The sequence below is a fragment of the Panthera tigris genome, chromosome A3 (genome assembly GCF_018350195.1).
Source record: "Panthera tigris isolate Pti1 chromosome A3, P.tigris_Pti1_mat1.1, whole genome shotgun sequence".
Taxonomy (NCBI): Eukaryota; Metazoa; Chordata; class Mammalia; order Carnivora; family Felidae; genus Panthera; species Panthera tigris.
Window position 1 is genome coordinate 39,068,328 of NC_056662.1, and position 18,249 is coordinate 39,086,576.

Below are 18,249 nucleotides of genomic sequence, written 5' to 3' on the forward strand. Positions count from 1 at the left end.
GATTCTGAACTCAACAATTGTGCTTTGGTTTGTAAGAAACTGTTATAATAGCTGGGATTTGAGTGGAATGAGTTAAGAATAGAGAATATTTTATTATATTCAAAGCAAATTACTCAGGTTCCATAATAACAATTTGATTTTACATAATCCTTTTACTTTTTATATAGGAGATTATTATTAAAAGAGAAAAGATTAAGCATTTTTTCTTTAATTACTGCACAAGTCTTGAAAGCATCCAAGATCATTACTTTTAGCTCAAATTGCATACCAAACGAAAGTTTGAATCAACGCTAATGAACAACTCAGATCCTATCTGTACCCTTAATACAAAAAGAGCATTAATGTCAAGATGAAATGTTCTACACAGGTAATCCTAAAATTATCAAAGTGATTATTAGGTTGATACTAAAAATGATTTTTTTCAGTAGAAGAACAGTGCTAATAAGTACAGTCCCTCTACAAAACACCTCTATAATTCACATCCAAAAATAAATGAAAATATGTGAAATCTTTGCCATTGAGATAGAATTATTCTAGAATTACAAAGCATGGAAAAGCACACAGTCACTTATATCCTCCTTAATATATCAATTAAAGTTATTTTTACATAATAGAATGGATTTTCTCATTCATAGTAAGATTTTTTGAACTACATAACTAAGGAAGTACATGCATCTGTGTTAAGTAATTCTTCTGATATCAAAATAATACATACCCATGAATTTAAAAACTTAGATAAATAAAACCCAGTAAAATATTTTTAAAAAGAAAATGATTACAAATAATACCACCATTTAGAGATTATCACAATTAAATTAAGTTTTAAGGTGATACAACGTGGATGATCTATTTTGTTATTCTTTTTTATTTTATTTTAAGTTTTTATTTACTTTGAGAGAGAGAGCACAAATGGAGGAGGGGCAGAAAGAGAGGGAGAGGGAGAGAATCTCAAGCAGGCTCCACGTTGCTGGCACAGAGCCTGAAACGGAGCTCAAACCCATTACCTGAGCTGAAACCAAGAGTCAGTTGCTTAACTGACTGAGCCACCCAGGTGCCCCTATTTTGTGATTTTTAAAGGAATGAGGTTTAACCCTACCTTCTTGTTGGCAAATTGACAAATTTCCTATTGAAGCTATTCATTGATATTAAGAGTGAATCTTTCTAATTCTGAATTTTTGCTTCCTGAATGAGAATCAGAAATAAAAGTGATACAATTTACCTACTCTCAGCTGGTATAGTACAGTATCTTAAAGGATACAACTAGATACAAATCTAGTGTTTGACTTAGTTTTGTTTGCTATTTCCTCAATTTCCACCATTTTCATGAAGACTACTCTGTTAATTAACAGTTCTTATTATTTGGAAGGTATAGTTTCTTTGAAAATTAATATAAAAGACTCTGTTCATACTGATAAATGCTTTTGTTGTTCTTATCAGAATTTCCTTCAATTTGGAATTTTGTGGGATAAGCCCTTCAGAGTACGTGAAAGAAATCATTATGCCTTTTTTCCTTTATCCAGCTTCCCTTTATACATAGCCTGAAATTATATTTTCTCCTGACCCCTTACTACCACTTTATAATATGGATTCATCTCTTTTTCATTTTTTCTTTGTTAATCCAGGTCTTTGCTAGATTTCTGGCACCCTAGGCTCTTCATTTATTACACTTCATTATTTCTGTTTGTTCTTCGTTTGTTCCCCAGAGATAGGTGTCTTCATACTCTTCATTATCTATCTCTATCCCTCTCATTCTCTTTCATTGCCATTCTTAGTATATGTTTCCAGCTTCTTTACCCACATTGCTGTTGCTAAATTGTCCTCACAGTTCCCAGAAATATTTGCTAAGAGTGCAGGCAGGATTCCTGTACCTGGGTGGCACAAACAGCCTGAGAAGAAAGGTGGACACCCAGCCTGTTAGCCTATTAACTCTCTATTAGAAAGCTGTAGTCAATGTGGCCTGTGGCCATCCTAGTTGCAGTCATTGAACTAGTTGTAGCACAGAATCTCTTTAGTTGTTCTTTGTAAAAGGACATAAATCAACTTTAAGCAGACTTGCTGCTGGAAACAGGTTTTCTTATAGCGATGACAGGGATGACAACAAAATTACAGAATAGAATCCAGCAATCCAGCTGTAGTACTAGACCAGGGTCTTGTAAGCTCCCTGTTCATCCAGTTGTTAACAATTTGGCCACTAGATCATGGGGAGGTCAGGAGGGGAGGGGAGTCTGAGTAAGGAATAAGAGTGTCCAGGATGTCAGGGAGAGCATGGGAAGTGCTTGGGACAGAGACTTTTTGCCATCTAGTATTGTAGCATTTCAATGAAACAGTTTGGTTGAAATTTGCGTATCAGGTCAATCTCAGCCTTTCAGGTGATGTTTGTCTGCACTCATATTCTATCTTCTTATCCTCCTGAGACCAAACACACACATGTATCAGACAGATATTATCCCCATTTTACAGAGGAGGAAATTGAGACTCAGAGAGTGCTGGTCACAAGAGCCAGTATTGGAGCTGAGATGTAAAGCCAGGACTGACTGACTCCAAAGACAAAGCTGTTAGGACTAAAAGTGTTACACGACATTATTCATTGGTGTTCTTTAACATCTGCTAAGGGATCGTGTACATGTTGTTTGGTTCTTGCAGTAACCTTATAAAGTAGTGTGGCCTTCTTATCAGTTCCCTTTTCAGGTTTGGGACATCTAAGGTTTAGAGAAGTGACACTGAAAGAATGAACAGGATGGAAGCTCATTAGGTTGTAGAAGCTGCATTCACAAACTGTCAAACTTTCTGACTCCAGAACCCCTGTTACCATACCATACCACGCTGAAGTCTGCAACTGCACATTTTTGAGAACACTGTCCCAACAATGCTTGCTTTTCTCTACAAAGATGGCATGGCCAACAGACATGCATTTAGACCTGTTCTTCCTGGCATCGGATTAGCACTCAGCCAATGACATTCTCCTACCTGATTCTCCTTCAAACCAATGGCAAGCATTTCAGGGTCAATTAACAGGGATTAGAGGATGATCTGTGGCTGGAACCACATTACTTAGAGTATGGGGAGTGATATTCTGAATACAGCTCTGATATCCATGTGTTTTATGTATGATTTATGTTAATTTGGAATTTATTTTCTGTGAGTAGCAGTTTGACTTTGTATCAAAAACTTTATTTAAATAGAGACAACTAAGTCTTTTATGTTGCCTATATCCAATATTCTAGACTGGGTAGAAATGTCACTTCTTCCTACAAGCCTTCCTTACCTGTTCTGGCAGAACCAGTTAGACTCTTTTCTGTGCCTAAAGCATTTTATACTGTAGTCTATCTAAGTTGTGCTGCAAGTAACCTCTTTGACCTCGGCTACAGCAACTTCTTACTAGACATGTCTCCAGAGGCAAGGGAAATAAAAGCAAAAATGAACTATTAGGACCTCATCAAGATAAAAACTTTCTGCACTGCAAAGGAAACAATCGACAAAACTAAAAGTCAACCAACATAATGGGAGAAGATATTTGCATATCAGATAAAGGCTTAGCATCGAAAATCTATAAAGAACTTACCAAACTCAACACCCAAAAAACAAATAATCCAGTGAAGAAATGGGCAGAAGACATGAACAGACACCTTTCCAAAGAAGACATCCAGATGGCTAACTGACATGAAAAGATGCTCAACATCACTCATCATCAGGGAAATACAAATCAAAACCATAATGAGATACCTCACACCTGTCAGAATAGCTAAAATTAACAACTCGGGAAATAAACAATGTTGGCAAGGATTGGAGAAAGGGGAACACTTTTGCACTGCTGGTGGGAATGCAAACTGCTGCAGCTACTCTGGAAAACATTATGGAGGTTCCTCAAAAAAATTAAAAACAGAACTACTCTATAACCCAGCAATTGCACTACTAGGTATTTATCCAAAGGATACAAAAATGCTGATTCAAAGGGGCACATGCACCCCAATGTTTATAGAAGTGCTATTGACAATAGCCCAAGTATGGAAAGAGCCCAAATATCCATAGATTGATGAATGGATTAAAGAACATGTGGTATATATACACAATGGAATACTACTTGGTGATGAAAAAGAATGAAATCTTGCCATTTGCAACAACGTGGATGGAACTAGAGTGAATTATGCTAAGAGAAATAATCAGAGAAGTCAGAGAAAGTCAGGTATCATATAATTTCACTCATATGTGCAATTTAAGAAACAAAACAGGTGAACATGGGGGGAAAAGAAGGAAAAATAACATAAAACACAAAGGGAGGTAAACCATAAAAGACTCTTAAATACAGAGAACAAACTGAAGGTTGCTGGAGGGGTGGTGGGTGGGGGGATGGGTTAAATTGGTGATGGGTATTACGGAGGGCACTTTAAAAAAATAATTAATTAGTTAATTAATTTTTCAACTTTGTTAACATACAGTGTAGTCTACTTAACGAGTAGATTCCCGTGATTCATCACATACGACACCCAGCGCTCATCCCAGCAAGTGCCCTCCTCAATGCCCATCACCCATTTTCTCTACCCTACAAACTCCCCACCCCTATCAACCTTCAGTTTGTTCTCTGTATTTGAGTCTTTTACGGTATTCCTCACTCTCTGTTTGTATCTTATTTTTCCTTCCCTTCCCCTATGGTCATCTGTTAAGTTTCTCAAATTCCACAGATGAGTAAAATCATATGATATATGTCTTTCTCTGACTGACTTATTCTGCTTAGCATAATACATGGAGGGCACTTTCAGGGATGAGCACTGGGTGTCATATGTAAGAGATGAATCACTGAGTTCTACTTCTGAAACCAAGATTGTACTATATGTTAACTAACTTGAATTTAAATAAAAAAATTAAAAAATAAATTGTGCTTCAATTATATGTTTACATTTCAAATTGACCCATAAGGACTGTGAACTATTAGTCTTTTTCTACCCATCAACTAGGATTATGTTTGCTACAGAGTAGGTGTCCACAAAACAACTAGTGGCTTAATTAACTAATTAATACTCCCACTGAAAAATAAAGTACCTGTTCACTAGTTTGAAAAGGAATTTGGAAATATCAGTTTTAAATATTTATTTATTTTGAGAGAGAGAGGGAGAGCATGTATGTATGTGTGTATGGGGGAGGGTGAGAGAGAACCCCAAGCAGGCTTCACCCTATCAGTGCAAAGCCCGTTGTGGGGCTCTATCTCACAATCCTGAGATCATGACCTGAGCTGAAATCAAGAGTTGGGCACTTAACCTACTGAGCCAACCAGGTGCCCCTAGGAGATATCATTTTTAGTGCTGGACATGATGGTAACATTTAGTCTGTCTTGGAACTTTATATTTTTGATTAACCAAATATGGGTAATTAAAATTTAAAACTCTCATATTTTATTATAACATGTATAAATCTGTTTAATATTTTGTAAATATAATATTTTATATTTAATTGGGGTAAAGATAGTATTCAACAACTTAAATTAATTAAAATTATACAGATATTTAAAATGGTGATGTTGATCTATATATATTTATATGGCAAGATGTTTATGGCATATTATTTAGTGAGTAAAGAGGAGATTAAGAAATAGCAATTAAAGTATCTCATTTTTATAAGAAAATTCTATATCATTATGGGAAAATTCTAGAATAATAATAATAGTAGGAGTAATGATAATATTTATATCCTTTCTTTATTATGAATGATTACAAAGTTCCAGGTATGGAATTAAGCGCCTTCATACACTACTTTAATCCTCAATTAATTAATTAATCCTCAGTTAATAATTCCATTAACTCATTCATCATTAATTGGTTCAACATTGAACATATATGTCTTGTCCCAGGCACTGTGCAGACTTATTAGAGATAGAGCTGTGAACCAGATGGACATAGTATCTAGCATTCTATCATATCCTAACTCCAGAGGTGAAAATTAGGGATGTTGTCCCACCCATCAGGGGTCTTCTGACCCAGGTTCTGGTTCAACAAAACAAACATAGAGACTCATAGGCTACATTTGCCATCAGTCTATTCAGGTGGATACAGCACAGGAATGATGGTCGCCCAGCAGGGCAGCATCAGGCCTTCCCTTCTGTGGGAGTTCTTGCTGCAGTTCACACAGTCTTCCAGCAGCCATTGTCTTTGGTCCTTCAGATGATGACTCAGACTCCAGGAGGTGAGATCCATACTGAGTGGGTTCAGGATCTTCATTCCTCAAGCAACGATTTCATAGGTACAGTGTCCAGGGTTCTCATGAGAATCACTACCACCATCAGGTATTTACAATTAATTTACAGTTTGTTTGCCCCAGTACAAAGGGAGTTTGCCAATCAGAAGTCATTGCAATCATAAGCAATGCTACTTAAAAACAACTTAACATTTTACTCCTATTAGATTACCAGGGAAACACAACTAGAGAGTGTAGAAGGGGAAAGGATTTTGTTAAGGAGGGATCTAATAAGCAAGTGGCAGAGTGAATTCAAATTTACGTCTTTCTGACTCCAAAGTCTAGCTTCTGTAATTTACTGGATGATACCAAAAATGATCTCTGGGAGGAAAGCTTTTTAGATAGCTTTTGCTTTCTTCTTTATACTGTCTGAATTCTCAGACTTTTTTTTTTGTAATGAGAATGAATTTCTTTTGTAATCAGAAATAAATATTTTTATTAGAAAGACTAACAAGATGAAAACAAGCTTTTGGTGTAGCATTAAGTGAAAGTAGCCAGAAACAAAATTATATATGCATTTGTGTTGTGATTAAGATGATGTAAAAAGAGAGGTGCATGAGGAAGAAGCCAAGCAAAAATATAAAGCAGTCCTATCAGTAGTTGAGTCAGAATGGTTGGCTTGCGAAGGGCTTGCTTTATCTATCTATCTATCTATCTATCTATCTATCTATCTATCTATTTTCCAGATACTTTATGAAATTATGTTATTCTTTGAATGAAGTGAAATGCATTAGTAAAATAGAAAAGGAAATTTAAATGTAACTATATTAGGGGTTCAGAGTTCTCAAATTATTTCAAAACACACCCATGGACCTAAGATGGGAGGCTGAATTAGAGAGCAGTTCTGTTCCATTCCTGACATTTACCTATGTAACTGGAAGAATTTGCCCAGGGCTCTTGCTATGTCCCTACGCCAATACTATTCTTTCAGTGCATTACAGTAACTTCCCTAGGTCTGTGTTCATGTGGTAGAGTGGGAATACTATTGCCCAACTCCTTTCACATGTCATTTATCTACTATGTAAGGTTTACTTTTTGTTCAAAACTCACGTTTTGGGCTTTATATGATCCTTCTTTAGCCAAGGACTCATATAATTGGATAGCTGCTGTTATGTTTTGCATACCAAAATTTCCAAATAGCAAAGCATCGGCCATTTTCTCCATAGCTTTCAAGTTTCCCATGTTAGCTGCTTTGGCAAAGAATACATAGGCTCTGTTTAAAAAATATGAAGGTAGAGGTTTGATTATCAAAAATGAAATTTTCTGCTCCCTCCTTCAGACTACTTCTAACAAGTAGGACCAAGTTGTCATTGCTGCTAACAATAAAATTTAGCTGAAGTCCATCACATCTATAGACCAGTAGGTTTTTTTCCAGCCATTATCTAAGATGACAATTTCAAATATATCTGACAAACAGTGAAGCTGCTAAAAAGGAGAAATTTGCTTCAAGCTTATTCACCAAGTGAAGTGAAATATTGAGGCCCTTGTCCTAAAAGTGAACTTTCCCATGGCCACCCACATTATAGGAGTATTTATTTTACAAACTGAACTCTGAAATATGTAAGAATATAATCAAAACCAATCAAAAAATAATCAAAACTGGAATGTCACATGTAGAGAGCTACTATCATGAAAACAAAAGTCCCTTTATATTCTGAAATAATTTTCTAAAACAGAACATATTCTTCAGCACCATGTGGAAAAACAATAACCAAATAAAACGCAATGGTTATTAGGACTCTAAAGTCTGACTGCCTGGTTCAAAGTCTGTGTCTACCACTTGTTAGTGTGGGAGCTTCAGGCAAGTTATTTAATTTCTCTGTGCTTCTCTCATCTATGGAGTAGGGATAATAATAGTACTAGCTTCATAGGGTTGCTGAGAAGATTCAGTGAGATACTCCAAATGAAGTGCTTGGCATTAGTGCCTGGTACATAGTAAGCACTAAAAAAACTTTAACTATGATGATGATGACAACAGTGACAATGACAATTGCATAAATTCTAAAGTTTCATAGCATGGCAATTGTTCTCCTGTAATTTGTGGGTAAATGGTGTGAAAGCTTAGTGATAGATGCCATAGGATTGCCTTATACTGTATTTTCTGAGTCCCAGTCAGAAATCACTTGGACCTGATGTGTATAACAAGTAGTGATGGAGAGCCTTTCAAGGTCAAAACTTGTGTCAGAGACAGAGAGTACTTTTGGGTTTTATTTTTACTTTTATAATTTCCTTTTTGGTACCGGTAAGACAAGAAAGCAACTTCTACTGGTGACCTTGATTCCAATATAGGAACAAATACACGAATCTACCATTACTACAAACTCAGAAGGATCAGGAGACTCAGCTTTATGTACCGCCTGTCCATGCCGATGCTAAACGAATCTGTTCTTGGTGGCTGGAGCAGGGTAGAATGGGCTTGGACTGAATGATAGCTACATAGGCATTAGGGTTCTGGATGCCAACACAGTGAATAGACTCCAGTGAAACAAAAGAAGCCAGAGATTAACCATAGTCAGAGCAAGCTGAGATTCTGGGGACCAGAAGGCAAATAAGACAGAAGGTCTCAAAGGCCAGTGAGTACAGATGTCTGGCATCCAGGGGCAGGCATGACATCAGGACACAGATTCCCTGAAGCCCTTCTGTCACATGGTTTGCTGCTGCAACCACATAGCCTGCTGGGATTAGAAGGGCACCAACATGGAACAGGGCAGAGAAACTTGAGATGGGCTGCAGGAGCCTTTGCTGATCCCAGGGGGCAGTAAAAGGTTGCAAAATCAATTCCTCTAGGTGTCTCTGGTCCCCTCTCAGGAAAGTCCAAGGTGACATAAGGAATACTAGAAGCAGGACCCAGGGCTGAGGAAAGTTGTTGGTACATTAGGTAGGATTAAGATCTGGACTGTAATCCCCAAGACGGAAAATGTAGGAGAAACTGGGCAGCATTAGCAGATCCCCAAAAGAAAGTTTAGTTAGGTATCTGGAAAATTTCTAAAGAATCTGGTATTGGATGCTAAGGTAGGTGCTGGGGAAGAAGGAGACTAAATGCATCTCTAGGATACATTAGAAACCTGGCGTAGGGCAGCAGCTTACTTACAAATCTTCTTTGCTAATGGAGAGTAATTCTTAATGACAGCTAACTCCGGCTGTCTCCAAGGCTTCTTGACTCCTGCAGACAGGTTTGTGTCTCCCTGACATATGCTCGCTTAACATCTTTACTTCTAGCACTACTGACCATTTGTAGCTGAATGAATTAGTGAATGAATGGGGTCAAGATGTGGGTGTCGATGAGCCAAAAGGACTGGTAGCACCTTTATCTTATACAAGAAGAGGTGAACAAGGAGGGCATAGGATAGAGGAATGAATGGGAGAGAAATGATTCCTCTGTGGTCAGTAGGGTGTTTTTTCTGTCCTCTGACCAGAATCTTAGAGATGGCTATATTAGATGTAATTGGCTTGACCGTCCTGATAACTGAAGGAATTTCACTCAGTTTGCCCACAAATTCCTGAAGTCTCTTGCTGTGAACAGATTTGGTTTCAGTTTTCTATCTACCAACTGGGAAGGGTCAGGGGACTCAGCTTTATGCACCTTCTCATGTATCTATGCGACTGCAAAGATAAGCTGCTCTTGGGGTGCTTGGCTGGCTCAGTTGGTGAAGCATGTGACTCTTGATCTTGGGGTTGTGAGTTCGAACCCCATGCTGGGTGTAGAGATTACTTAAAAAGAAAATCTTAAAAAGAAATAGAGAGAAAGAAAGAAAGAAAGAAAGAAAGAAAGAAAGAAAGAAAAAAGCTGCTCTTCCGGAACTCTTTAGCAAGGATAGGCTAGGCAAGAATAGACTGAGATTGAATGACACCTAGGTAGGCATGTAAGTTCCTGCACTGCTGGATGGTCTGCTTTCAGAGCTGGGGTTTCCTCCCATTCTTTAAGCCAAAGAGGAAGGCACCCATCAATGTTAAGTGGATAGTTACTTGGGAGCTTCTAAGAGTGATTTTGTCCCTTTAGACTGAATCTAGGGTTTCCTTGAACTTAACAGGGTATACCCAGTGGGCCTTCATCTTGGGTTCATCTGCTATTAACCTGAAATCTGAGGGACCAGCCCCTTTCCAGAATTCCATTGTTCTCTCATCTGGGTGGGCTGGGTTGAGAATTCTTTATTCTTACTCCTTCATTCAGTGAGCACATGAATGAGCAGACTTCCATAGCAGGCCAGATTGTATTTTGGGGGGTCTGATTTAACCCCATACTCATCATGATAGCGCCCAGACATGCTCAGCATGACACCCAGGTTTTGTAGGGGATGGTTTCCTTTGCTCTTATAAGGAGCTTCTAACTTTCCCTAGAGAGAGGTCCAACTCCTTTACCTCCTTTCTTGCTGCTTTGGAAGAATTACAGAATATTTTTGACCTTCCATTTACTCCTGTATAATTTGGGGATAATAATTTATGACTCTTAATATCATTGTGAGCAATGAATGATATTCTATACATAAATACCCAGAACAATAACTAGCACAAAGAAGGAGTTTAATAAATGGAAGTTGTTTATAGTCAAGTGCCCCTTTACCCTCTATACTCTTATGCTCTTTTGGGAAGCTTTGAATTTTAAGAAAGAACTCAGGGGCTCTGTTGCTGCCCTGTCTAGGGTCAGCTACCACAGCACTGGGCTGCTTTCCCCGGAGCTGGTATGCCCAATTTGTGTGAAAATAGAAGATGTCTCCTAGTTGGAGGTACAGAGCCCATTCTTTTTATTATTATTGCTTCGGGACACACTTGTTTTCTTCTCTCCCACACCTTCTTCCTCTTACCATTTAGAGGACTAGAGATAAAAATAACAAATCTTTATCTTCTGCTTACTATGTGTTGGGCATCCTCCTAAGAGCCTGACTGCACTATCCAGAGCACAGGGAGGTTAAGTAACTTGTCCAGGATAACACAGCCAGTAAATGGCACAGCTAGGATTCGATCCCAAGGTTTTAATTAGAGACTTGAGGGGTGACCTCATGTTGCGTCCCTCTACTCTGGGGACAAGATATTTCTTCCTCCCCATCAGACAAAGTAGACAAGGAAAAAGAGAAATGATGAACATGGAGTGAGACCATGTGGCCACAGCTTGGTTATGTCCCAGCTGTGTACTTGTGATCATCTCACTCACATCTTTGAATCTCTATTCTCAGCTGTTTACAGGGGGAACATGAAGCTCTTCTTAACTCATAAGGCTGTTCTGGGATATAATGGAATCACATACATGAAAGTGCCTTGAAAACCACAAAGTGCTCTACAAATGCTGAGTTAGGCAGAATAAAGCATTCTAAAACAACCACTCTAATTCAAATAACAGATTTTATTTTATTTGAAATACCTAATAAATAAAAGTCAAAACAGAATATTCTTGCCTGAATACTCAGATCAGTGCCTTAACTCTGCATTTCACTTAAAATGTAGGGACCACAATTTCATATACAATTCTGTTTGTTTAGGCTGGTAATTTGTAGGATTCTTTAAACATCAATTGATCCTTTTCAAAACAAAAGCTTATGGGCAAATAAACTTATTTGTTATCCCAATAAGCTTTTAACAACAAATGAGATTTTGAATTGTTCTTTTTTCTCAGCCAGGAATTTAAGTTGGCTTAAATAACTGGATAAAGACTTACTCTGCTTTTTGTTTTTGGCTTTTAGACTGCTGGAGAATCTTGATGCCCATCTTAAACAGCTGGTCTCCTTCATCTGTGAAATTTTTCTTTGCTTGCTTTCTTACTATATATGGGCAAACAAGGAAAAATAACATCATTTTTATGTTTTATATTTTATTTTTTCAAATTTATTGAGAGAGAGAGAGGGAGAGAGAGAGAGAATCTCAAGCAGGCTACATGCTGTCAGCACAGAGCCTGACATGGGGCTCAGTCTCACAAACCATGAGAACATGACCTGAGCTGAAATCAAGAGTTAGACACTTAACCAGCTGAGCCACCCAGGTGCCCCATGTTTTATATTTTTAAAATAATGTGCTGCCATATTAGTTTGGGTTTTTCTTATGAGGGGGTTCAGATGAACCTCCCTAATATGTGCCATTTCGGCATGTGGATTATTTTGAGCTGAAGACATTCAAGGCTGGAAAGACTCAAGAAGAGCTTTTTACCTCCCCCTTAACTGCCCATAAGAATTTAGATAGAGGGCCTGGTCCAGGAAGATAGCTATCACCAGAGATAACTATGCAGAGTATGGGCTAGGTGTGGTAAGATAGGGGAAGTTGGTAGGTCATGTTTGTTCAAATTCCTCTCTGTCCTATTGTCTCTACATGGCATGAAAATCATTTGTTTATCAAACATTTGCTCTTCCCATCTTCCTGTGAATTGTCTTCCTTCCCTTTGAAGCCCTAGTCCCTTACTTCCTCAGGATGGTTTATAAGCCTTACTCACCCATATAAAATTAGATTTGTTTTTCTATTAATTTGACTTATGTCAATTTAATTAAAAAACCAACCGAAAAAACCTCCTTTCCTCCTTTACACTCTCCTTATTTTTTAACCTCTGCATTTCAAGATCACCTTGGTTTTGTTCAGAAGATAAAAGCTGTCTACAAAAGTATCCTCTTCCTGTCTTTTGTTAAAGCGTCTGGAGGGTGGAGGAGATAGAAAGATGCTTCTGATGGTAGGAAGGAGAAAGACGCTCCCCAGTCTGGGAAAGCGATGCAAGGTTCCACAAGTACAAAGCAGGACAGAAGGTCTTCAGGGAAGGGGCTGCTTGGTGTACTCTAAAGAAATGATCTGAGCACCAAGGTCTCATCTTGCAGACTCCCTTGTCTGAACATGGCCCATAAACCTTAGAGCTATAAGATTCCAAGAGAATATGAGGACCGACAAATGGACATCGCCTAGATATCCAATGTGCATCTAGGATTGGAGGAGAAAATCTCCCTGAAAATTTTGCTCTGCCCAAGGCTCCCTCCTCCTCCCCAACAACCTTTCTGAGACTTTGGGGAAAGCACACAGAGAGAGTACCAATAACAACTTGCTGTGTTGGGAAGAGGGCTCAGAATTAATTTTATAGGATTTAAATAAAGAAATGGAATTTTACCTGCTACAATAATATTTCTCAAACACTTATATAACACTTCACAATTTTCAAACCATTGTCATCAGTTTACAGATGCAGAAAGCTATTTGGAGGGAGAGTCAGCTTTACAGCTCCAACTACACCCACACAGTGCATGTGCACATGTGAAACACACACACAAACACACACACACACACACACACACACTCACACTCACACTCCCTTCCACATCACAGTGCCTCTTGAAGTCCATTATGACACTCAGTGAAACCTCTGATTAGGTGAACCATGCCTGAAACCATTTAAAAAGAGAGGCATTTTGAGGTTTGATGCCTCATTAACAAGACTACAAAAATCTTTAAGTGGTTCCTGTTTTTCTTCTCCCTGACAAACCATCAGAGTTGTTCAATTTCTTTTTTAAATTACAAAAATTGTTTTAACTTAAAAGTTAATTTGCAATTATTTCGAATGCTTCAAGGTATCCAATCAATTCAGTAACACCAGACACTTTTAGTATCTAATTTCTGCTTTGAGTTGTATGTTATCTATAGTCATGACTAAAGAGGAAAAATAATGGGGAAAAAAACCTACCAATCTTTGATTTGAATAGCAATTTCTCCTATTATCATGCTTTCAAAGAGCAAAAATCCATTTTGAAAGGCTGACTCTGCATGCACATACATATGAGAAATGATACACCACTACAGATTTCCACCCATGGCTTTTACTTCTATTTGTAATTCTATTTTTGACTTCCCAAATGTACTGAAATAACAGTTTTCTTTACAATAAGAGGGCTCAATTATCAAATAAAATTCTCTTGACAACACTTTAATTTCCTTTTTATGGTTTAACAATTTCCAAATCTGGGGAAAGCATAGTCAGGAAATGACTCGAGGATATTATTCTGAACTTGATGTAAAGAACCTTCCTGAATCCAGAATCTTCTTCTTCTTCTTTTAAGATAATTTTTGAAGTTTATTTATTTATTTTGAGACAGAAAGAGGGGAGGAGAGGTGGTGGGAGAGGGAGAGAGAATCCCAAGCAGGCTCCCTGCTGTCAGCACAGAGCCCACTGTGGGGCTTGATCTCATGAACTGTGAGATCATGACCTGAGCCAAAATCAAGAGCCAAAAATCTGCCCAATCGACTGAACCACCCAGGTGCTCCAAATCTGGAGTCTTCTCAACAGCCAAATAGTGGATGCCTGTTGTTCTTTCCTGATAAGGGCTCGAAGCTAACCTGAGTGGTGGTAGGAATGAGCATCAGGAGTAAAAGAGGGCAGAGTAGGTGTGCCAGAGAGCAGCAAGTATGGGAAGTACTTCAACTAGATGAATTTGTATTTCAGTGTTTGCCAGAGACATAATTTATAGAAAGTTCTTGACATGTTATTACATCTGCAGTTAATTATCATTTCATACCTAACTTGAATACTGTTATGGGCTGAATTGTGTCCCCCTAAATTCATATGTTGAGTGTATCTCAGAATGTAACTTTATTTGGAGATAAGGTGTTTAAAGAGGTGATTAAGTTAGAATGAGGCCATTAGGGTGGGATCTTAATCCAATATGACTGGTGTCACTATAGGAAGAGAAAGAGACATCAGGGAGATGCAGGCACTAAGACCATGTGAGGATACACTGAGAAGCCAAGGAGAGATGCCTTAGAATGAAACCAACTCTGTTGGCACTTTGATCACAAACTTCCAGCCTCCAGAACTGTGAAAAATAAATTTTTGTTGTTTAAGCCACCTTGCCTGTTGTATTTTAACATGACCTCCCTAGCAAACTAATACAGATGCCAACTCTGGATTACATGGAAAACAAGCTGCTCTTTCTTCCTACTGGAAGGGATGCACCCAACTCAGCTTCCTATCAGATCAGTGGCTACCTTCTAAAAATAGGAGGGCATATAATTTCTCATTGGCTCCCAAGGTCTCCAGGTGCTGGACATCTGACTTGCCCAGGCAGCTGGGTGCCCAAGTAGTCCACCTCTGACAAGGTCATTTTATCATGATTATATTCTAGGTAGGCAGTGTAGTAGGTCCAGCAATCCCAGCAATGTGTCCAGCATTCCATGTGTCCAGCAATCCCAGGACCCAGCTCACCTCTCTGTAAGATGATGGGAGAACTGGAATTCTATGCGTTCTCTTGCTGACCCTTCATCTATAAAATTCTCTAATCAAGTCTATTCTTTAATCCCTATAACCTGTTTTTGTGGCATTCAAGAAAAATCCTCTTGTTGATAATGAATTCCAAAGCAAAGCTTTGGAACAAAAAGAGCTCACTTGCTTGCTGCAGATATTAATGGAAAAGGAAAGAGCTGGAAACAACTTAATCTCTGTCATTCATACATTTACTTGTCCATTTAATTGGTATGAATGAATATTTATCATGTGTTAGACACAATGCTAGATATTGTGTTTCCAAAGATGATGGAGACACTGTTTGAGCCTGGCAGTGGAGATAGACATGTTTGCCAAAAACTACAATGCCATGTGGTAGGCACTCTGTAATAAGGCACTATGAGAGCATAGGAGCCTCCTTTGTAAGCAACAGAAACCTAATATTATTGACTTAAGCAAAAGCAACTTATTGGGAGGCCACTGAAACTCATAAACTCACTGGGGTAGGTCTCAGGAATCAGAGCTTTCTAGAAGCAGAGACAGATGTTGCTATAGGACTGGATTGAAATCCAGTCCTTTTAGGATCTTCCCCTCTTTGCTCCAGACTCCATGGCAAGTATAATGGGTCTATTCAGGGAAGACAAAGGTTCTCATTACATTCCTGTAAGAATATATCCACTGGGGAAGACTTAATTCCTTAAAAAGAAATTGAGAGGGTGAGAAAAGTAAAATGGATGATCAGAAGCGACCAAACAGCAAATGCCCGCTTGGGCACTGGACTCTTGCTAAGGGAAATAAAAAAAAATCTTCACAGATGAAAAGACACTTCAGATAGTTCTTGAAAGGAGGGTCGGAGTTTGTTGGGCCAAGAAGATGAAACTGGCATTCCATTTGGAGGAAACAGTCTATGCAAATGAACCAATGAAACAATGATGGGGGGGGCAGTGTATCTTAAATGAAGAATGATGGTTTGAGAGTCATGTTTGGTCACGTGGTCCAGACTGGTGATGGGAGTAAGTGATATTGAGGGGAGTGGACAGAGGGCTGAGAAGGGAGTGGGGAGAGGGAACAGAGGTCATTGTGAAGGTGAAGGCAGGTTTGATATGGGAAGAGAAAGAGCAGAAGTGGCAGGAAGTTGGCTCTGATCAGACAGAATTATTTTGGAGTTTGAAATTATATTGATGAAACAGGTCTATATGTGGCTGGTAAATGACTGAGGAGAAACAGAAACAAAGATTACTGGAATTGTGGAAGTCTAGCAAAAAGGATAAGGTCTTCAACATGGATAGTTAGCCCCTGCAGAGTGCTGGTGGCCTGTAGCCATTGACTGACTGATGTAGGGGTAACAGCGTAACCCCTTGCCTACAGGGAGGGGGAAATCCTCTAGTGTTATTCACTTGTAAAGCCCTAAACTTCTCCTGAAACCCCATCTTTGCCCAACTCCTTCTCTTGCCCTATCCTGTATTCCTCACTCTCTTCTATGTTTCACCACATCTAGAACTTTAACATTTAAATTTAATATTTAAATTCAAATAAATAAACAAATACCATTTAAGTCATCTTAAAAAGCAAAGAGAAAAATATTTGTATGCCAAATTATAGTTATATTAAAAATGACATGAAGGATCATTGAGAGTTAAAGGAATTAACAATTAAGCTAGGAGATGGATATCTTTTAGTCTGACTAAAAACCAGGTGCTTTCAGCATTAAAATGATACAAGGAGATAAAAATGGGAAGTTCTTTCCCTTGCAGAAAATCTTGCCTACACAGACACTGCATCCTTCTTATTTAATTTCAATTGTATTTAATATAAACCAACTTTAGTTTCTGATTTTCTGAATAATGCATCAGAAGAGCTCTTCACATTTGCCCTTAATGTCTGCCAGGAAGATACAATCCCAGATAAGGAGGGAGAATAATGATCCATTACTAAAAATAACATTCCATCTAAGAAACAATGACTCAGCAAAGAGTTTAGTCAGATAAAGATGTGATCAACTCAAATGCACTTGGATAAGAGCACAGATATTTATAATAATCAAGTTTATTCACACTGTCCCCAGATCATTGTTGCCAAACATAAATACCTTCAGTGGTATTGCTAGGAAATGGCATACAAATTGTGTTGTAAGTAGAAAAACATTTTCTCCTCAAATATCTACTAAGCAAAACTTGAAATAACAAGGATTCTGACTTTCAAAGATTAATTCACTACCCCAAACTTTTAATTTAGCAGAAAGAAATATGGTTTATAAAACAAGTGAAGAACCAAAAACAATAATTATTATATTATAATAAAAGCTAACATTTATAAAGCACTTAGTCCCCAAGCAGTTTTTTCACTGTGAGAGGAGGGAGCTATTATCATTCCTGTTTTACAAATGAGGTGATACAGGCCCAGAGAGGTTAAGTAACCTGTCCAAGGTCACACAGTTAGTCCCTGATAGGCAAGAATTCAAATGTAGGCAGAATGACTGCACAGTCTGCTCATACTATTTGTCAGAGCTACACAATATGCAGAATTATGTGAGGAACACAAATTTACTATCAATTACTGAAAAATTTGAAAAATGAGTTCAAAATACACTTAAAAATAAATGTATTGTAATTGAAGTATTTTAAATGATGAATTTATTTATAGTAATACTTCTTTTACCTGACATTATTATTTTTTTAATGTTTATTTATTTTTGAGAGAGAGAACATAAGCGAGGGAGGAGCACAGAGAGAGAAGGAGACACAGAATCTGAAGCAGGCTCCAGACTCCTAGCTGTCAGCGCAGTGCTGGACACAGGGCTCAAACTCATGAACCGTGAGATCATGACCTGAGCCAGAGTCGGACACTTA

At 38.2% G+C, this 18,249-nt stretch overlaps 1 protein-coding gene across 3 annotated transcripts in view; it reads right to left on the reverse strand.

The window, feature by feature from the left end:
• Positions 1-18,249, reverse strand: part of SEL1L2 (SEL1L2 adaptor subunit of ERAD E3 ligase) — a 115,501-nt gene that overhangs the window by 49,865 nt on the left and 47,387 nt on the right. For all 3 annotated transcript variants that reach the window (XM_042980928.1, XM_007086803.2, XM_042980927.1), the window contains exons 4-5: positions 11,876-11,978; positions 7,276-7,438 (exon numbers count right to left, since the gene is read on the reverse strand). In XM_042980928.1, coding sequence (XP_042836862.1) covers positions 7,276-7,438; positions 11,876-11,978 — 266 coding nt within the window. The remainder of the gene's footprint in view (positions 1-7,275; positions 7,439-11,875; positions 11,979-18,249) is intronic.